The sequence below is a fragment of the Panthera pardus genome, unplaced genomic scaffold (genome assembly GCF_024362965.1).
Source record: "Panthera pardus isolate Hobbes unplaced genomic scaffold, ASM2436296v1 HiC_scaffold_10, whole genome shotgun sequence".
Lineage (NCBI taxonomy): Eukaryota > Metazoa > Chordata > Mammalia > Carnivora > Felidae > Panthera > Panthera pardus.
Window position 1 is genome coordinate 38,193,318 of NW_026526655.1, and position 22,869 is coordinate 38,216,186.

At 40.3% G+C, this 22,869-nt stretch overlaps 1 protein-coding gene across 10 annotated transcripts in view; it reads left to right on the plus strand.

The window, feature by feature from the left end:
* The window catches only part of ANKRD44 (ankyrin repeat domain 44), a 324,230-nt gene that overhangs the window by 140,823 nt on the left and 160,538 nt on the right, over positions 1-22,869 (plus strand). For all 10 annotated transcript variants that reach the window (XM_019428337.2, XM_019428342.2, XM_019428339.2 and 7 more), the window contains exon 3: positions 18,370-18,448. In XM_019428337.2, coding sequence (XP_019283882.1) covers positions 18,370-18,448 — 79 coding nt within the window. The remainder of the gene's footprint in view (positions 1-18,369; positions 18,449-22,869) is intronic.

Here is a 22,869-nt window from a genome sequence, read left to right on the forward strand (position 1 = left end):
CTTGGTTATTTCAGTATCTTAATCCCTTATGGTACAGGGAATCTTTGGGTATCCCCAGAACCTATCCCAGTGCCTAGCTCTGAAAAACTGCCCTTAACAGTTTATGGCATTACATGTGCCTCAGAGCGTGTCTTTGGATTGCAGTTCATTGGGTCCAAATTGTATTGCTTTAAGCCAAAGGCATGGGCATACTTAGAAAGAAAGGTATAGAACCCGGTTGCCACCTTAAAAGGTTTCAGAGTCTAGTTGCAGGTCCAGTGTGTGAGGAAGGCGGTGGTGGTCGGGGGAGAACTGTGCTGAACTAGAAACATTTGTACCCCAATAAAGACATTCAAATTTAGATTTTAAAAACCTCTGTGCTGGCCAGACAAGATATGCAGGTAGATTTAGGGTCTGGGTTTTGAGCTCTGGTATAGATTAAAATAGGTATAGATAAAACCTTACAAACATATGTTTTGTTGCCTCTACTAAAGTATGAATTTAAGGGCTAGCACAGTGCCATTTCTCTTTGTTTGAAACCCCTCTCTCCTGGCCCAGTGTAAAAATTATTAGAAAATCCTTCTCATTTCCTAAAATGAGTCAGATCATTTATATAGTCAATATGTCGTATCAAGTGCATTATCTAAAATAAGTCCAAGTTTAAATGCCATTACATACAAATAAGTGCTCATAGTTACTACTAAGCATTTCCTTCATTGGGTAAGTTTTAGGGTGGATGTTTCCTGATGCCAGCACCTTTTCTCATCAGTAATGCTTCCACAAATTGTATTTAATGGTGGCTTACTCCTGGGAAAACGCAAGCATTTGGCTAATTTGTCCATTGTCTTTTAGACACAGAACTGCATTTTCTGAGCTTCTCTGGTGTTCAGAGACTCTTCGTACAATCTCTAGTCCTGGCTGCTCACAGGGGCTTGCCCACAGGAAATGAGACATATCGCGTGAACCACTCACTATGGTTGGTGCTCACTCCACCTTTCTGTCACCACAATAATTATAAATGACTGTGACAGCAATTAGAATTTGTTCACCAAAGATGAAGATGAAAGGCTTGTCTGGTCAGCTCTTCTGTCAGGTGTTCCTCCCACGATACTGAGCATGTTTTGATTTTGTTCATCTAATCTTATGCATCTCTAGCCACGAGACCTGCTAGAGAGGATGTTTATCTGGCCCTTGGACATATTTTCCCTCCTCCTTTGGGATAATGCCATCTTGATTACTCTGGAATTCAGTTGAGAATGGGTTGGACACCTTGACCTCCCCACCTCCGTCCCTACCCTGCCTTCTCTCCCTCCTTCCATCAGCCAGCCAGAAAGGCATGCTGGGGAAAGAGTGAACACACGGATTAAATAACACTGGGCAACATTTGTGCATTGCTAACTATATACTAGGAACTGTGGCAAGGGCTTCATTAGCATCATTTTGTTCCATCTCACAAATCCCCAGGACGCAGGTCTAATCTTATTCCCACTTTACAGACAAAGAAGTGGAGGCTCAGAGGAGGGTCCAGTAAGTTACCTGAGGTCATATAGGTCTACAAAGCAGGTTCAGTCCTTGAACATGGTCATTCTGCCTCCAGAACCCACTAGGTTGTACTGCCATCCTCAGAGGTTGCTAAAATCCAAGGCAGAATCAACTAAGTGTAAACAAAGCCTGGGGACCACAGAGGGAGGGACTACTACTTCTGAGAGATACTGCTTGGAAAGCATTGCTAGGAGGCCCTGGGGGAGGCTGAGGGCTGGGCCACCTGAAAAAGTAAGAAATCTTAGGGGTGGAGAAAATGAGGAAGAGGCAGGTCTATTGAGCAGAGGTCTGGGGCCAGGAAAGCCAGTGCTCTGTGGCTCCAAGGGGGCCTTTGGCAGTGGTGGGGATGAGAGACAATGGGGTGGGGGCAGCTGCAGGGAGGGGAGCCATGGGAGGTGTGAGAATCCCGTTGCAGGATAACCCTCTCCTCCCATAGAAAATAGACTGTGTGTGTGTGTGCGTGTGCGTGTGTGTGTGTGTGTGTGTGTGTGTGTGTAGGAGGATGGGCTCAACATTGTACATGCTCAGTGTGGAGGCAAAGCCCGCCCTTCTTCCACAGACAGTGCTGTGGGAAAGGGCTCTCCTGAGAGCTGCTCTTCAGCTGGGGGCAGTGCATGACCTGCCTGACCCCACAGTGTGGCCCTGGAGAACAGAGGAAAAAGGCTTCCTGTGTCAGCCCCTTCTGGGAACTCCAGGAACACGCAGCTGCACTTCCCTCCCTCCTACTTCAGCCCCGTCTTCCCCACACTCTCGACCTTGTGCTGCGAGAGAGGGTCCTGCTACCCAGGCACAGCTGGTAGTGTCTGAGGCCAGACCTCCGGGGACCTGAGGAATGTACAAAGCCCTCACTCAAGCAGGTTGGAAATAAAGTTCTTTCTCACCCTCTGAATAAAATTTCTCCAGTAACTCTGGTCCTAGCCAAATGACATGGCTAGTCTGGCTTGTGGGTCTCCCAGCGCACCTCAGCCTCTGGGAAATTCATCCTTCTGGGAAATTCTTAAAAATTTAAAAGAGTTAGGTGGGGCACCTAGGTGGCTCAGTTGGTTAAGCATTGGACTTTGGCTCAGGTCATGATCTCATAGTTTGTGAGTTCAAGCCCCACATCAGGCTCTGTGCTGACAGCTCAGAGCCTGGAGCCTGCTTCAGATTTCTCTCTCTCTCTCTCTCTCTCTCTCTCTCTCTCTCTCTCTTTCTCTCTCTGTCCCTCCCCAACTCAGGCTCTGTCTCTCTCAAAAACAAACATTAAAAAAAAATTTTTTTAAATAAAAAAGTTAGACACCACCTGTGACCCTGCTTCTATTTCTTGTCCTTTATATGTTTTTTAATTTATTTTTGAGAGAGACAGAGACAGAGTATGAGTGGGGGAGGGGCAGAGAGGGAGACACAGATCTGAAATAGGCTCCAGGCTCTGAGCTGTCAGCACAGAGCCCGATGTGGGCCCGAACTCACAGACTGTGAGATCATGACCTGAGCTGAAGTCGGACGCTTGCTTAACCGACTGAGCCACCCAGGTGCCCCTATTTCTTGTGCTTTATAAAGCACATTGGTGGAACCACTCCCCTGTAATCTCATCAACCCTCTCCTTTTATCCCCAGCACCCTTCCTCAGCACTGGGCCTGCACCAGCCTGTTAATAAAGTTACAAACCCACGCCTTCTACTTTCCATGACTCTGTTCCAACATCCAGATTTCCTCTGCCTGGAACTATTCCATACCAGCAGTTTGATTTTAATAGGAGCCTCTGATCATTTCATACACAGGTTTGGGCTAGCAGAGACAAGGAAATAAATGTGCCACAATTAAAAAAAAAAATTCAGTGTTTTTTCCCTAGTTCCACAAGTCACTAGGTTTCTGGGAACTGGTATTTGTGGCCTGGCCACGGACATTAATATCTTCTTGTAGGCGAGGTCTCACAAACCATATCCCTACAGCAGGCAGCCCTCGTTAAGAGAGAGCACAGGTGAGTGAGCTCAACTGAGAAGGGATGTTAGCTGAGCCTCATAGTTGCTTGTTACAAGCTTCTTAGCAAGCCTTCCTACATACTGGGTAAGTAAGGTGCAAGACCAAGGCCCCAGTTGAGAGCAATAGAATCGATAGGAAGTCTGAAGGGCTGAAGGTTCTAGGATGGTCAAACAGCTTAAAAATTTTGTTTTTATTATTGAAGTAAGATTGGCATACATGTTATATTAGCTTCAGGTGCACAACATAGTGGTTCAACAATTCTGTACATTACACAGTGCTCACCACGGTAAGTGTAGTTGTCATCTGTCACCATACAACATTATTAAAATATCATTGACTACTTGGGGGCTGTACTTTTCATCACAAACAGCTTTGAAACAAGGCCAAGCCTACCTGTAATGGACTGAGGGGGTTGCTATCTTCAGTCAAGGTTAGAGGTGGATGAGAACCACACACAACCATGACACCCACCCACCCAGACTCTATGGCATCCCTAACCCCTTGTAGACAACCACTTCTCTGTCTCACCACAGAAACCTTCAGGCCATCTTTATATAGACCCTGTTCTTATTGGGGGGTGTATGTTTTGATAAAGAATCTAAGATAAATCAAGACATTACTCCTTTTTATTCCTTCAAGACACATATGTTGAGCACCTACTGTATGCCAGATGTAGTGCTGGGTTGATACAGAGATGAATAAGACTATTTCTGCCCTCTGAGCCCTCAACCTGGTTAGTGGGAGGCATGGAGAAAAGAAGAGTAGACAATTGGATGTGATGGTGCTATAATAGAGACTGTAGAGTAGAGGAAGGGGAATGGGATAGAGGATCAGACAAGGTTTCAGAGGAATGGACATTTGGGCTGACACTTGAGTGAGGTGACACTCTTCCAGGTAACTCCAAAACCCTAAATCAGTGGCTCCCTGTTTTATGACTTTATTTATTTATTTATTTACATTTTTTTGAGAGAGAGCACCAGTGCACAAGCAGGGGAGGGGCAGAGGGAGAGAGAGACAGAATCATAAATAGGCCCCATGCCCAGTGTGGAGCCTGACACAGGTCCCAATCCCATGACCAATAGTGAGATCATGACCTGAGCTGAAATCAAGAGTTGGACACTTAACTGACTGAGCTACTCAGGTGTCCCCTGTTTTGTGACTTTAAAATAAAATGTCCTTAATTATACTTGAATTCAAAAAAATTAATTAAAAACATCCTTTTGTCAAATGTTCCTGCTTCTTTTCAAGAGGGAACTGTTTTCTGTTGAGGGTCTCAGAGCATCACACTTTGACATTTACATCTCCCTGAAACTTGGCTTTCCATCAGGTTACCCCAGTTGGTAGTCTTTGCTTTGGTGAGGAAAAGGTAGAAGAAACTCATCAGGCTCATAGAAGCAGGAAATACAGATTCTTAGACATAAAATGGTGTGTAACAAGTAGGCCAGTGGTCATAGAGCTCTGTGCTTTCTCCAGTGGTGTTCAGAGAGTGGAAACCTAAACATCTTGTCGCATTTAGGATGGGAAGAGAACATATCAGGATAGTTATACTGAAAACCCAAGCATATCTCCTTAAGGTTGAAGTTGGGGAGTGATCTAAGATTAGCATTGATCTAGAGATGATAAGGAGGAAAGTATCACATACCAGAACATACTGTGGGCTAAGCCATTTGGCCAGGTGGATCACTAATGATGATGGGGTCTTATGGGGGATTTCAAGGCTGAGCATGAAGCACATCTATGAGTATGGAACTAATAGATAGGAGGTGGGTAATGGAGGAGTAGTCCCTCCAAGTTGTAAGATCATGGCAATGTGTGAGCTGGTAAAAGTTTCCATGTCTATAGGAAATAGAAGGCTGATGTGCTAATAAGATATGTCTGGCTCTACTCCATCTTGAGGTCAAATTGCCCAGAGAGGGCACAAAGACTTCAAGTCTAGAGCAGCCAAAAGTAATACCCCAGGACACTCGTCTGATTGAATGTCATGTCTTCTTTTATATTCTAGTCATTATTTTATAATTCAGCAGGTAAACTAATCAATTCTTCACAACTTAATGTTTAAACCACTTTCATAAATACATATGGTATGCAGAACAAGATACATTTAAATTGAAGATCATTCCCTCCCATGAATACGTAAGTTCAATAGAGAAAGGATGATAATTACAAGCGAGCAAAGCATCCAAATATGCATTAGCATTTTATCCATCAATGAAATGCCATATCCCTGTGTCTTCTCTGGTGTTGAGTACATGGGTATTTGATGTCTTCTAAAAGAAGACCCATTCTTGTTTTCTCTATGCTGCCAGAAGCCAGATTGTTGAATGAGGATCTTAAGGGGGTCTTAACCCACATGAAAAAGTCTAGTTAGTTGGGAAATACAGTAATTTAAAGTTGATACGGGGAAAAAAATTTCCCTTACAGCCCAAGTTTATGAAGGCCAAGTGCATCTCAGTGACCATTTTCTCTGATGGTTGTTCTCAAGTGCTATAGGTTTATTAGAGGCCTGGAGGTGGAGAGGTACATCTCCCATATCCCTTGTCTCCAAGAAGCATGTTATGTAACCTTCTTCAGGTTCTGGGACTGCTACTATCAGTCTGTAATTGAGGGGCTTGCTAAGCCTGCCATTTTGCAATCTACCTTCTCTAAGCTGACTCTTCTATATGGAATCTTTACAGTGTGGTTAGCTTTCTATCCGATTGTTTGAATTTGGTAAGGGCATAAATGAATATTTCCTTCCTTGTTGATTTGGAAGGTGACCCCCAGGTTATCTTCCTGAGGACCTTTAACAATTCTGTGGTGGATTTCTAATAAGTTAATGAGGGGAACTATCATTGATAGCATAGGTGTCGTGAGTGTCAAAACCGTCTTATTAAGTGTTAGAAAGGTTTGGCAAGGGTGTTCTAGCTTGGGGATGCCTGGTTCAAAGGTTTTCAGCTTTGGGGAAGGAAAGAAAGCACAGCATCCAAACCCTTGGGGCAACTCCCATCTGTCCAGGTTGCAACCAGATCTGACTCTGCTGAGCTACCAAGAATAAGTGACAAAAAAGGCCTTCAGGACAGCAGGGATATTTTCTGAACAAGGATTTAGAACTGCTGAGGTGTGGGTCTTTTAGGTCATTCTGTGAGAGGAAAAGACTCCACTGTGAGTTACATGAGATAAAGGATGAATTATGCAAGGCCAACTCTAGAGTCTGGGAAAGGCTTTGGTTACCTTTGGTTGAGGTTGGACAGGATACAATGGCCAAACCTTTTGGGGGGTGACTGCTTTAGGCAGGAAAGGAGACAGGCAAAACACTGCTATTGGCCAGCTTTGAGTAGGCAGCCTCAGCCCTTCTACTGGTAAACAAATATCATGTCTTTACTTCTTTTTAAGATTTTATTTTTTTAAGTAATCTCTACACCCAATGAGGGGCCCAGCTTACAACCCCAAGATCAAGAGTCACATGCTCTACTCACTGAGCCACCTAGGTGCCCCAACAAATATCATTACTTGACAGTAAAATTGTTTCTCCAGTAAAGTTGTTGCTCTGAATCTCCTTCTTATTTTCTCTAAGCCAAGAGGAACTGAAAAAAATCAGGATAAGCTGCAAAGATGTCTATAGTAATAATGATAATAGGATGGCTAATATTTATCTAACATCCACTTTGTACCTGTAAGAGAGATAATCCATTTTCATTTTACAGAAAAGGAAAATGAGTCTCAGAGGTTGATTTATTTGCTCAAGGTCACACAGCTCGTAAGTGGCAGAGGAGGGGGGTTCAAAGTTATGTCACTCTTACTCCAGAGTCTATGCTCTTTTAGCCATAAGAAGATGCCTCTAAAGAAGGTGTGTGTGCGTGTGTGTGTGTGTGTCCCTATCCTGAAGGACACTTGACAGAAAAGGTCCCATTAGGACCAAAGGCCGTGAAAAGGGTGGAAACAGGTTTTTCTTTGGAGAGGAATGTTACTGATTAGTAAGACTTTATATGGTATTGAGAGAGAACACAGAGGACTCTGGACAAGTCATTTAACTCTCCCAATCAGCCTTGATTCCTGTCTTGCAAAATGGGGATAACAATACAACTTGATTAGTTCCCTTGAGTTTTCTCAAGAATTCGATGATGCACTGTGTAGGACAGTAGCAAGGCTATGGAGCATTAGAATCTTCCCATGTTTAGTCATAAACATAATGTTTTGTCATTTGCACAGAAACACATTTGCATATTATAACCTACTACAAGATGATTAAGGCTTTGGACAATAAATAATGTCCAGTGCATTACATTTATATGCAGTTAGTTAAAACTGACTCTTGTTAGAGTATTTTTTTGTAGGAAAGTCTTTTCTTATTTACAAAAGGAATTGTGTTTTCTTGTTTCTAAACTGCATTATGTACAAAGTCTTGAAAGACAGGCAAAGAAAGAAGAAAGTAAAGAACACTCATAAAATTGTTCACCCAGAGGTAATCACTGTAACCATCTTAGTACATTGAGCCCATCTGATATGTCCACAACTGCACTGGTGGTTTTTATTATTAGTATTACATGCACACTGTTTCTAAAATATCCACCTGGAGGCTGGAAAAAAAACTTGTGACGAGCTACTAAATCTTTTCAGTTAGGAGGATTTTCTATGACTGCAGAAACAGTTTTTCTAAGATTTAGTTTTAATTCCCCTCCCCCAACCAAATGCACACGTGAGAGACAAAAACAGACCCAAGAACTAAGTTATTCTTGTATCCAGAGTGGACGCCTTTGAGCATTGTCTCCTTTTATACCACACTCTTTCTTTCTCTCTTTGGCATTTTCTACACTGTGTTATGTGTGTTTGCTCTTTGCTGACTGGTGTGATTAATCTAATATTAGTCTACTGTAGTAAAGAGCCCATCACCATAGTCAAGAGAGCAAGATCCTTTGAGGCTCCTGTGAGGGGAGAGACTTGTATCTTGAACGCAGCTGCATTCTAGAACTGAGCATGCTGTCTGGCACATAAAAGACCCTAGTAAATATTTTGTCATTTGCATTAGTGAAGGGTTCTACCACTGCCATTAATAGCCATGTGACCTTGGGCCAATCAATTAAACTCTCTGGATGTCTCTAATGCTTTCCAGTTCTAATATTTTATAAATTTAGGTTTCCTCTTCTGAGATTTTGATTCTGACACTGTGTGGCCATTTACCTGATGTCAAATTTTCCCTTGCTAGCCCCTGATAGGTGTGAAAAGCTAGCAACTGCTTTCTTTTTACTCTTTCATCAATAGAAGATAATTTTCCAATTAATTTATTTTCTTATTTATGTGCCTTTCCTATTAGGCACCAATGTTTTCTTGAATAAGCTGGTTAATGACGTAATTAAAAGAGACAGTGAGCCGGGGGGTGGGGCCCCAACTGAAACTAGACTTCTCACTTCATTGGTTAGTTCATTGGAACCAAGAGCAGTTCCAATCTATGAGTTTCCTTAAATACCCTTAGTAGTAAAACATTCCCACTTGTACAAGAATTAGGGTTTCCTCATAAAAACTATTTAACAAATGCATTAAAAGGTACTGCTCCTTAATATGCTTGAGATACTGCACAGAACAGCTGTGAACTTTATTAGTTTGTAGGATGCGAGGGGAGGTAGTGCTTTGAAGACCTGCTTTGGTTTTCATCAGACACTCCTGATGATGTCTTCGCAGTGGCTGGATGTATATTACTGTTTCACTGGCAACAAAGCACAAGCATCTTGGCCAGTTTTCCATTCTGTAGCAGTTGAGGACTAGAATCCTTTTCTATATCCTGTTTGCACTGTCAAGAAATTTTGCTGGCCAAATGATATCAGAGCGACAGAACAAATAGTTGGCACTCCATCCACTTTCCTAGGCAGAAATCGATGTAAAAGGGCTTCTGTCATTTGGGAATCTCGGGGTACTGTGGCAAGCTCCCATAAGTCCCTTGGTAATCCGCTGACATGCTGCAATGTACCCACAGGTTAGGCATAGAACATCCATCTTCCCACTCGTACTTGATTTTCTGGATTTATTTTCTACATCCTTACTCAATACACACTTGTCACGGGTTTCTTTTAGGAAATGTAAATGTTCCAAGGGATTTTGAAGAGAACTCTTTCTTGTGCCTCTGTTTAAAGCACATAGACGTAAATCCAACACCCTATTCTTTTGCAAGGGCTTCACTTTTATGTCTCTACATGAGTGGGACATAACATGAGTTGCCTCTAAAATTAATACATTATTGGTTGATCAGATTCTATTTCTTTTCTCCTATGAACTGAATTTATATTATTGCCTAGGTGTATTTTTTTAACTCATAAATATCCCCTTCTTTATGTTACACAAGCGACAGAAAGTTTTATTTGCCCACTTGTGTATTTTCACAACAGCTTAATTGAGATATAATTGGCATATGATATACCAGACATGCCTAAAGTGTACAATTTGCAAAGTTTTGACATATTTATATCCATGAAACCATTACCACAATCGAGATAATGAACCTATCTATCATTCCCAAAAGCTTCCTTGTGCCCCTTGGTAATCCTTAACCCCCACCCCTTCCAATCTCTGCTCCAGCCACCTCAGGGAACCACTGATCTGCTTTCCATTGTTGTACATTAGTTTGCATTTCCTAGAATTTTATGTAAATGAATTCATACAGTGTGTACTCTTTTTTATGCTAGCTTCTTTCACTCAACGTAATTATTTTGATTCATCCATGTTGTGACATACAGCAATAGTTCATTCCTTTTAATTACTGAATAGTGTTCCATTGTGTGGAAATAACACCGTTCATCTGCTGATGGAGATTTTGGATTGTTTCCAGTTTTTGGCTATTACACATAAAACTTGTGAACGTTTATGTGCAAATCCTTGTATGGACATATACTTTCACTTCTCTAGGGCAAATTCCTAGGATTCCGGATCGTAAAGCACATCTGTGTTTGACTTTTTAAAAAATTGTCAAACTGTTTTCTCAAGTGGTTGTACCAGTTTATGTTCCTACCAGCATGTCCGCATGTTCCGGTTTCTCCACATCCTCAACACCTGATATCACCAGCCTTTTAATGTTAGCCAATTTAATGAGTATATAATAATTTTGATTTACATTTCCCTAATGGTTAATGATATTGAGCTTCATTTCATATGCTTATTTGCTATCTGTATACTTTCCTTGGTGAAATATCTGTTCAGATATTTTCTCTAGTTTTTAAATGGATTGTTTGCTTTCATGTTAGTGAATTTTGAGTTTTTGTATAGTCTGGATAGAAATCTTCTATTCAATAGATATGCTTTAAAAATATTTTCTTCCAGTCTGTGGCTCATCTTTGCATTCACCTAATGGTGTATTTCAAAGAGCAGACGTTACTAATGTTGGTGGAATACAGTTTATCAGTTTGTTCTTTTCTGGGTTATGCTTTGGTGTTACATCTAAGAAATTTGTGTCCAACCCAAGGTCGCAAGGGATTTCTCTTGTGTTTCTTTCAGATATTTTATAGTTTTACATTTTACATTTAGTTCTGTGATCTTGATTTAATTTTTGTCTAGGGTGCAAGGTACAGATCAAAGTTCATTTTATTTGCATATGAATATCTAATTGTGTCAATGCTGTTTGTTGACAATGCTATCCTTTCACCAGTGAATTGCCATTTTCCCTTTTTTGAAAATCCGGTACGTTGTGCATATATGCGTCTTTGCACCAGTACTCAATTGTCTTGAGTACTGTAGCTTTATGATAAGCATTAAAAGTCAGGTAATGTTAATTCTCCAACTCTATTCTACTTGCCTGCTTGCACTTTTTACTTATGAGAATTTTGTCCTCAAGTCTAGAGTACTAGGTCAAGAGTGTTAATTGTAATGAAAAATAACTTGCATTTTGTTTACCCAGGCTTGGTAACTATTCAGAGAGTCAGCAAGAGCATGAACAATGGAATCGGATCTGGTTCGGAGTCCTGGTTCTGCCATGACTAGCTGTGTGACTCTGGCCACATTACTCATCATCTCAAAATCTCATGCTCTTCTACTGCAAAATGGGAATGACAATATGTACCTTACCACAGTGTTTCAAGGATCAAATTAGGAAATATATAATCTCTGATACAATTTTTATTTAGTATGCATCTTAGTTTTAAAAATTAGCATAATGTAAAAATATCCAATATTTAGTTACCTAAGGCAGATACAATCAGAACACTTTTGGCATTCTTATTTCCCTTATTTTACCTTCGTTTCATGTGATTTTTGAATGATTCTTGTTTCATTTTAAGAATTGGGTATCATTTTCAGGTTTGGACTTGTCATTTGAACATGTTTAGATATCACAAAATGTACTGGTGTTTCTCATACACTCATTTAAATTCAAATGGATGGGTTAAAATACCAACAGAATGATGACTAAATAAAGTTGTTTGATGCTGGAGGTATGTAGGGGCAGAGATTTGCTGTCACATTTGAGATGTAGAAAATTCCAGCTGAGGAAAATCCAGCTCCATAGGATAGATGAATACTGACTATCAATCTAAATTTTTCTCCTATGATAACTTGGGGTAGACATCAATTCATCTCTGCTGTGTCTAGCTGAAGGCATAAGTTGAGTTTCCATTGAAAGTTGAACTACATAAAAACTCTACATATCATAAGAAGAAGACTGACAACTGAACTTAGAAGTGAGTAAAGGATATGTACAGGCGATATGTAGTTGAAGAAGCCAAAACTTAAAAAGAAAACAACATATGAAAAAATCTTAATTTCACTTGTATGTAGTGAAATGTAAATCAAAGCAACAATGCAATATCGTGTCAGGCACATCATATTGGCAAAAAGTAATATGGTCAGTAGCATCAAATATTGGCAAGGATGTTGGAGAAAGGAGCAAATTGACGGCTAGAGAGTATAAATTGTAAAACTACTTTTGAAAGCTATGGAAAATACCTAATAAAGTTGAGAATGTATAAACACTGAGATCCAGCACTTCTTTTTCTTGGTATCTACTGTAGGGAAATTTTCACCCGTATGTGCAGAGGGACATGCACAAAGATGTGCATTGCAACGCCATTTGTGATAGCAAAGAATTCAAAACAGTCTCTTCCCCCGACCTCCTCTTTCTCTCTTTCTCTCTTTCCTCCCTGCCACACACTTCAAGTTATTTTCAAAACCATTGCAAGTCACAATACTCCTGGCACTTTACCCCTAAAGCTATTTTTTAAAACAGAGTTCTGAGGCAGATATAGAAAAATGTCAACATGTTGGATTTTGCTGGTGGCAACATACAAATCTGTTATTTTCTGTACCTCTCGTATTTGTGAGATGTTAAAACTTGAAAGTAAACATGAACATTTTAAAAAGAAACATGACGTTTGTTTCTCTGCTTTAATTCTTTGCAAATTTCTTTTAATTCCTCACCTTAAGACCCATCTTTCCCATTTTGCGTCTTGTTTGATGTCAACCTATAACATAACATGTCTTGAGCTCTTTTCTTCACATGATTTGAAGTATCTCCAAGGTAACTGTTTTGTGTTCAGAGTTTTTTTTTAGACATCTCCTTCCTTCTAGCGATCTCTGTTCAATATTGCATTAAACTTATTGGGCCTAAGTTGTCCGTTATTTCCTTGCTTCTTTGCTATTCATGGGAGTTTGGATTGACAATCGAAACTCAACTGCTGTGTTTCATGACAGCAAGGCTTTGCAGGGCTTCTTTTCTTAATACTGGTCCATCCGCCTGTCTTGGTACGTAAGATATTTATATGTAGGGAGGGATATTTGTTTTAGTGTATGATAGATACTTATAATGAAGATTAGATCATGCACTTCTAGCCTAGAATTTCTAAAGCATATAATAAACAATTCTTAATCTTCAGAGCAGAGGCTTGGGGTGCCCCCTCAGTCTGCCTGCCTACACCGTATTTTTGGCTGCCACAATGGCTTCTCTGCCCATGTCAAACTCACTTTATGTGTATATACTTCAAGTTCCCTATTTTCTTTCATCTGCCTCTTTGGTAAACAGACGACAGAAACTTCCTCTGCCTGATCTCTCTATGACATACTGCAAATTTAGCTCAGACGCCAGCTGGCTGTGTGTGTCTCTGGCTATTCATAGAAAGGAAGGGTTTACCTTCCTTCCTTCTGGAGAAACCGTCTTTTCATGGCTACGAATCTGTTTTCAAAGGGCTATTTGGAATCGGAGCTACTGGTTAATGGGAAAAGGTCTTTTTTGTGTGATACTTGAACAATCTTTTAAAAAATACACTGATGTGGGGCACCTGGGTGGCTCAGTCAGTTAAGTGTCCAACTTTGGCTCAGGTTGCAAGCTCACTGTTCGTGAGTTTGAGCCCCATATCGGGCTCTGTGCTGTCAGTGTGGATAAGTCACCGATGAGTCATTTCCAATGTGTGTTGAATTTACTGTGGTTGCTTTTGCATTATTTTCTCCTTTTGTATGATTAGTGTTGGAAAGACCACCATGATCATCCATCAACTCTTGGTCATTGTGGAACATCCACTTGAGGACCAGGTGTCAGTGAATGCAAATGAAGCAGAACACTTAGCTCAGCCACTATATCTGAACGTTCCTCTCTGGTCCTGACCTGGTCCTCGATTCTAACTTTGATCCAGAAAAGATCCCTAAGTCAGCCCTGTAAGATATAGGCTGGGCTCTGTGGCTAAAGTGAAAGTCTCTCCCTGGGTTTCTGAAGTTCCTAGGTAAACTGGAGCCAGTACGGTTTCTAGAGAGCCCCGGGCAAAATGTGCTTATTTCCCAATTCAGAAGTGATTTTTCTCTTGTCAGTTTAGATTTGCTGCCCAGGGCAGTTCAGAATGGGGTGGGTTTCAGGGCAGTATTCACTAAGACATTACTCTCATCACTTATGGTAATTTTCACAAATCATTGAACATCACAAGTGTCACTAATTGCCACTTGCTTCTTATTTTTATTCTAATGTCCTAGATTCGGAAACTGGTAACTGGGTTGTAAGTTTCTTTAGGGCAAGGCCTGGATGTTTTTCATTTGCATTCTTAATATCCACCACAATATCTGGGGTATAATAACTTCTCAACTAAAGGTCTATGTCTAGAAAATATGGCTGAAAAATGATTGTAAAACATACCCCAAAGTCACTGTCCTTATTTTTTCTTCTCCTTTCCTTCTTGTTTACTCTTCTTGTTTTCATCGGTCTTAATCCAGAGCTTTAGATGATTGGCAGCATCATGTGTTTATACTACTTCCTGAAACTCTTCCTGCACACTTCTCCCCCAAATTTTGTTCATTAAAAAAAAAATAATGTTTTTTTTTTTCTTCTTGGGCCTTGCCTTTTACATTTTAAATGATTTTAAACACTATTCATATGTTTATCTGATTCTTCTGTTATCTCAAGTTCTCTCTGGTTGTTGTGCCTGCTGATTCTTGGTTATATGTAATTGCTTCCACATGGGTCTTGTGGCTTAGGCTTGTGAGCTCATCTTCGGTGGTGGCTTAACTGTGGGTGTCCGTTGTTGCTTTTATTGAGGACACATCCCTCCAGAGAGGTCTTGTTTCTTCTTCTTGTCACCCTAAGGATGTCCTAAGCCTAGAACCAATTTTATGCCTGTTTTTCAGCTTGAAATTTCCTGGAATACGCAAGTATTGTGAATTCAAAACTCCAAACCACATCAGGGTAAATTGTGGGAATGCTCAGTGGAGATACTTTTATTCCCCCACCAAGAGTCTAGGCCAAGGCATTGCTCTTCCATCTACCTGTGAGAATGTTTGGCCTTTTTTCAACATCAATTTATTTCAAGAATCTTTCTTCAAGACCACTGCAAGGGTGTCTCTCTCTGTGAGGGTCAGTTCTAATTCTTCACCTCATCTCCCATCCCCAAGTGTTGGGCAAGTCATACAGAATGCTCAGAGTCCCTAGCTTTTCAATCTAAAACATCATAGCTTTCAAATGACAATAATAAGACTTAACAACATGATTCTGAAAGGCATGTCTCCCCGATAGGGATGTTATGAGATTCAAGTAGTAGAATAGATTAAAAGGCATTTTGAAAAAAAAAAAAAAAATTAAAGCACTCTGTAATTAGGTTTTGTTTCTAGATACTCTAGGAGTGTCATTGGCCTAGAACATGTTTTTTTAGTATTATTGCTAGTCTGCTGTTTTCCCCAGACCCTTTTCCTTCCTTCTCCTACCATCACATCTTCTTGTCCATTTGTCTAGCTTGTGGCAAAGTAGAGCGGCCTTATACTTAGGCAGAGGATGAGCTGCAGCCTCTGAGCTGATTTTACCTGATTGAGTTTGGTGAGTACTGTGGCTCTCTTATTTACCTCTCAGCTCAGGACCCTGTATATCATTCAGGTTCCTGCCAGAGAGCTGGTGTTGGTGACCCTTGGTCAATAGTGGACATGATTTGTTATTTTAGTTAAGATCTTAATAGCACATGAAATTGTTTATCTAGTTCTGATGCTTTAGAGAACCAAAGACCTGCTGCCAGAATACAGGTCTTCTCTGCAGTTACCTGTCTGTGGCATGTCACTGAAGGAGAGTATCAATTGGTATAATTGTTCTGGAAGCTACAGGAAACCTTTAAATACATTTCAACAGGAACACTGGTATTTGCAATCCAGCATTTTTACAATATGATCTCATGTAACACATCCATTTTATAGTCTAAAAACTTCAGTTTGAACAAGCCATGTCATAAAAGGGGCCACAGAATCAGCAAAGCCAGTCTTATAATGACAGGCCAAACAGTTTTAGATATTGGGGTTTTCTTGATTTTTTATTTGAGGCCAAGCTTTCACACAGAGCATTGACTTTGCTTCAGGTCAAATGAAGTCATAGTTTAGACCGGGTTAGTCCTTGTTTAAGTCACTTAGGTAAGGTTTAATTTGTTGAACCAAACCCTGGAACCCGTTCAGTTCACAGAAGAACATATAATTATGTAACTTTTGTCACAAGACTCAAGAAAAATGTTTTATAGTCACAGCAGGGATTCAAAGAGGTGAGGCTAAGATGGAAAATGCTTGTAGAGATAACAGTAGAAGAAAAAGAAATGGAAAGCATTTGTGAAAGTCTAGTCTCAGTTCTTAGTGTAGCTCTTTGCACAAATTAATACACTTGAGATATTTTTCAGGTTTCAAATACTGAATCTCTATTTTCATGGAAAGGATGGTATAACTATGAGAGGGTTAACCATGGTTATATAGCTTTCTGAATTTTCTACAGCATACCTTTACTTTATATGGAATAGTTTCATGACTGTCCTATTTCCACTTATCAGTAATAATTGCCTGCAACATACATAGGAAACATAAATTCCCAGGTAATTCAGACCCCTCTTTTTACCCACTTAAGAGTTAGTCCAACCCTTCATAAAACCTATTTCCCAAACCTCCTAACATATAGACTGGTTTGAACATCAGTTCTTGTCATGTCCCCTGCCTGCCATCTGTTTTAGATATTAGTGAGTCACAAAATGCCTAAAAGCAGTAGTCTGAAAGAGACTGAGAAGGAGCAGAGGGCCTGAATTGTCAGAAAACAGAATCGTGTCCTTGGGCAAATCCAAGGGTGGTTGGGTAGGTTGTATCATCAAGTGATAATAGGAACGATGATTAAAACCAACAGCAACTTCACAAATCTTGAAACTAAAATGCATGCTGGTTTTAGGGGAAACCTCCAATACACAGCATACAAACTTTGATTACTGTCATGGAGCAATCAACGGAAGTTTGTAGAAGATGCAACGCTCGTAGACTGGCTCAATTTGGCCAATTTACGCTGAGCGTCTAGTTGGCCGCTACTGTGGGGATAAAGGGAGCAAGTTCTTTACCTTGTGGAATTCTTGGTCTTGGAGGGGAGATATCACACAACCATCTATGCTCATGACGAAGTCAGCTTTGCCTGGAACTCATGGCATGCACAGGCCAAGCTTCGTGCCTGCCTAGGGCTCTATTTACTTACATTGTCTTGAATTCTCTCATCACATCCTCCAGTTTACAGATGGAGAAGCAATATTTTTTTCCGCTGCATTTTATCATCTTAACAACACAATATGTTAAATGCTTTGCCATGGACTTAGAATGGAGTCTGACAGGCAAAAGTCCAGTCTTGGCTCTGCTATATACCTGTGGGGTCTGGAGGAAATTTCTTAATTTATTTGAGCCACAGTTTTCTCATCCGTAAAGTAGAGATAATGGTATCTACCTCAGCTCTCGGCTTCAATGTCAATATTTTCAGAAAGGCCTTATTCCATCATTCTGAGGAATCTTGTTCCCATCACGCCAGTCACGGGATCCCATTACCCTGTTTTAGTTTTGTTACAGCCTTTATCACCATCTGAAGTGTTGTCTTGTAACTGGTTTCCAGGACTATTGGCAGCCTCCCCATTTGAATGTAAATTTCACAAGGACAGGGACTGAACCCAAAATCTGGTTCCTGCCACACAGTAGGCACTCATTATGTGTTACATGAATGGGCAGTGAACCAGGCAACAGTTAATAGAGATGGAAAGGAGAAAGTGACTGTACTTATATTTAATGTCCTTGTGAACAATTCTATGTTCACTTGGAAAGAAATCGTTGTATGCTTTGAACACTGCTATTACAGTAGGTAGAAGGGTTTGAATTTTTTCTCTTTTGCCATAACGAAGGTCTGAAAATAAATTGAATGTCATCATCCATTGCACGATAGTCCATCCCTGACCTGAGCTGGGCTCCAATAAAAGGAGCAGGGACACAAATGCAACACACAGACCCAGAACGGGATCTTTTGTATGTGTGACTGCGGGAGACGCTGAGAGAAATGTGGAACCAGAGCTCACCTGAGTAGGTTTTGGCCTTCATTCTCCCCACAAACATTAACCTCAGAGTAAGTGACATGTCTGACTGTGTCTACAAAAGGCACCTCCGGCCTCCACTGACTTGTTTATCTTTGCCGCTGTTTCAGGATTCTGAGAAGCGAACCCCGCTTCATGTGGCTGCGTTTCTGGGAGATGCAGAGATCATTGAACTCCTGATTCTGTCAGGTAAATACCAGATCTACTTAAAAGTCAATTGCAGATAAAAATTTAAATGACCAACTCACTAGATTGACTATGACAGTGAACCCAAACGAAATTTCTTTATTGTGCTCATGGAAGTTTATTTGATCAGTGATTTTATCAGTAGACAAAAACAAAAAAACAAAACAAAACAAAACAAACAACAATGCAAGAAGTTATTCTTATATGAAAAATGGCGTAGCCATTAAAACATTTTATTACTTTGAAAGTCTGATTTGACTAATCAGGCCCAGTATTATAGATGAATTCAGTAGATTTGGATATCTTTTCATTTTTTTGTCATTAAAAAAATGAACAAACAAAACTGACTCCTTAAAGCCTGCATGAAAAGCACAAATGTATCTGTGTATTTACATACATTTAAATTGTGTGGCAAAATAATACTATGTTTTGTTTATGGATACATGACTGACTATGTAATAAAAAATGGAAGGAAAGGAAATATACCAATTTCCAGATGGTGGTTACCTCTGAAGAGGCTGGTTGAGTGAGAGATATTTTCAGGGAAGGGTAAAGAAGAGACTACAACTCTGTAAAATATTTTGTTTAAAAAAAATTGGAGGGGCGCTTGGGTGGGTCAGTCGGTTAAGCATCCGACTTCGGCTCAGGTCATGATCTCACAGTCTGTGAGTTCGAGCCCTGCGTCGGGCTCTGGGCTGATGGCTCAGAGCCTGGAGCCTGCTTCCGATTCTGTGTCTCCCTCTCTCTCTGCCCCTCCCCCATTCATGCTCTGTCTCTCTCTGTCTCAAAAATAAATAAAAACGTTAGGAAAAAAATTAAAAAAAAAAAACGGAAGCAAACATGGGAAACCTGGTTTGGGGGCTATTATTCTCTTTATATTTTATATTTTATGTATTTTAAAGATCTCATTGGATCTAGAAATACCAATGTTTTCATTTTTGAAAACCTGTATGCTTGGTACATCTCACCAAACTGGTTTCCAAAACCAATATGTGCTTTCTCCCTTGAGTATTTGCTAGACAAATCCCTAGAATGAATCTGAGTACATGCACGTGTCTTGGTGTGGATTGCAGATCGGCTGGCTTTTTCCCCTCCTCCTTTTTGTTTGGGAAGATTAAAATCTGGAAGAAATACCTCTGCCCACAGACTATGCAAAAGGCCTATATTAAGATTTTGCCTTTGTTTGCAATAGTAAAGGGAAACTGTAGAAATCCAAAGTACGCTATGCAAAGGTAGGAGCTAATGCATGTATTCAAACAGACATGGGGAACACTGTAGAAGAAACTAACAAGAATTGTGCTGTGATACACCAGGAAGGTTCACATTGCCCTTACTTCTGTTGTGTTCGTGTTCTTGAGGTGGATTTTCCCAGGAAGCAAGTATTCAGTGCCTTACGACGTGTGTGTGCTCTGTGCTCCTGACAATTGCACAGAGCTTAGGTTAGATTCTGTGTGACATTCCTTGTGCTTTAAAGAACAGGCCTAACTGCTAATATATTGAGATTTATTTTTGCAAGTCATTTCTTATTTTATGTTTAATGTACATTGTTTCCTCCTTTTTTTCACTTTCCGTTTGATAGACTGATTTTTTTTTTCTGCTGGATTAAAGGTTATATTTACTGAAAAAAAAAATAAAAAATAAAGAACAGGCCTTCCTTCTGACAGTTTTAAAGATGTTCCAGGGCTGTGTTCCAAACAAACATGTATTGTTTGGTGTGACACACACTATGGCTGAGAGCCAGTACATAGCTGGCTGGTTGCCCTATAGCTGTAGAAACTTGGGCCATGGAAAATTGTAGGAAAACCAGTGGGGGTGTAAAATAAGAATTTTGTGGCACGACAGCTAAGGGGTCCCAACCAACCAAGTGTTGTATTAAGAGACATCTCAGTGTCTCAGAGGAATGTTTAGTTCATGAAGGTGCAAATTCAAAACTTTGTCTTAGACCCCCAACTTTGGTTTTTTGTTTGTTTGTTTTTCTACATCTGAAGGAAGATTTTAATTCTGCAGCATGAAGTTGACCCCTCTATGTTCCTCGGGCATCTGTGGGCTGGTGACTGTTTGAGAAACTTGGTTTCGTATTACCTTCACGTGGGATGGGGTCCATCAACCTCACTTACATGGGGCTCATCTAGTAGAGCCTGGAGAAATTTTTCCATAGATCCTGATCTGCACACCTGTTTAGTCTCTGGTATAATTTTGGATGGCACATGCAATGGAATTTTTCCTCCTCCTCATATCCAATTAGGAAGACGTAGGGTACAGGAGAGCATTGGGAAAGTTCTTTCGAAATTTTACTCAACTGTGGAAGCTTAGACAAACTCTTGGAATTCACATGGCTTTAATTTCCTTGAAAGGTCCTTTATTCAATTTGTATATTAAATTCCTAAAGAAATATCCTTGTAAGAGCACGATGATTTTATTTCTGAGTTTACATCTGGCAGCTGACCCTTTAGGGAATCCAACCAAACTGCTTTCCAGTTTAATAATGGATGAGGTGCTAATGATTCCCATGTTGGACAAATGATTTGGCCTTGCCAGAATAGCCCATTACAGCTGTGTACTCCATTGTTGTATTAACTTACAGAGCGTAGTGTAACCCAAGCCCACTAAATTCCCACTGACATTATCTCCTATTAGCCAGGCGGATGGAACCCTGAATGCCTCTGAGTAGAAAGGGAGGAATTCAGGCCTTGAAACTTTCCTCTTCTTATAACTGCCAGTTCAGATTCTGGCTTTATTCTCCCCACCCCACCCCCAGTCTGGCCTCTGGCTTCTGTTTGGGAACTAGCCGAGTCAGGATTTAAGGCAAAGAGAAGGTGAAGAGCATGCTAAATCATTTGCTGGAGATGCATGAATGAGATCAGCGTGAACCAATCAGTGGATCCGTGGCTAAGAGGTAAGAGATTGGGGTTGAGCTAGAGGAAGCAGAGCACACAGGAAACCGAGCACTGTCACAATTCCCTGTAGAGAAACTGGGATGCTCGAGGTTCAGGTCCTGGGCCGAAGGAAGAAAACTGGAGGTACCCACCTGCTAACGTGGGAGTGTTAGTGAGGTGCAACTGCTAACTAAAAATGATATGTTTATTAGACATAGGCCACCAAACAAGTGTATTCTTGTAAAATCATTTCCTGTGATTTGTCAAAATGTGATTACCACGGTCAATGCAAATTGCCACCAGTGCCAGGGGCAGGTCATTCTTTTGATTCTTTTATGCATAACAAATATTCATTATTCATCCTTTGAGGTTGGATTTGATTGGTGTTTGTTTGTTTGTTCTGGTGAAAGAGGGGTGATTAAACCAGGCACCCTCAGTGTGGTGTGATTACAAAGTAATGAGCCATTTTCTGGTGGGTGTGCAAACTGGTTCTAAAGGCAGGTCCAAAGGGAGTCTGAAAAATGTTTTAAGCAATTGTCACATACACTGAATTATCATACACTCTTCCAAGGTTATTGCTTTGAAGGACAGTGCTCCTGGGCTGTAATAACATTTGGTCTGTTTGCTTAAAAGCAAAATCAATAGCAAGCTGATCTCATTACATTGAAGTCATATTTCATATGATCTTTCGTATGTATTTATTTCTACAATTAAAAGTCAAACTTTGGATAAACCAGACTTAAGAATCAATTATCCTTTCTGGGCCTGTAAGGTTTTTCACTTAGTCTACCTTTTTCCTTTGTTTTACTTCTTCCTAGATGACAAGGCTGAGAGAACAGGAATATTGCCTCTGGGAAAGATACTTAGTTTCCTTTACTCTTGATCTCCATAAAAAAAAAAAAAAAAAAAAATCAAGCAGTAATAGGGATAAGATGAAAACATACTTAATTTATAATCAGAGTTTATGCCTGACAACTTTTAGTTGGTTCTTTGTTTCTGAAGAATCAGTATAGCCTAGCACCTTTTTTTTTTTTTTTTTTTTTTTTTTTTTTTTTTTTTTATGTTTAAGGTTGAAAATGTCCTTGGGTAAAAAGCATTTGCCTTTAAATCATTAGACATGCAGACTCTGTGTCCTTCAGTGCACAATGGCGCCTGACAGGCAGGTAAATAACATGAAGCTTCCTTTAGAAAAATCAGTTATAAATATTCAACTCAAAACCATCTGACGTCTCCCTCTGACATGTAAACAAGACTCTTGGACGTGTTCAGCGGAAGAGGATGAGGAAACCAGTGGCAGGGGATGACACTGATGAAATACTGCTTGGTCCCCATTCAGATAACTCTGCTTTTGTCATAATAATTTTGTTGTTCAGGGAGAGGAGATTTTCCTGGCAGCTGCCCGTTTAACCTTCTGGAGGAGGAGAAGTGGAGGGATAGAAACTGAAGGAAGCTACTTCCTAGATTTCTAATTATTTTTCAATTCCTCAAGTGACGCTAAAGCTGCAAGGAAACAATGTTGGCATTTGTTGGTTGTTACACGCCGGGTGT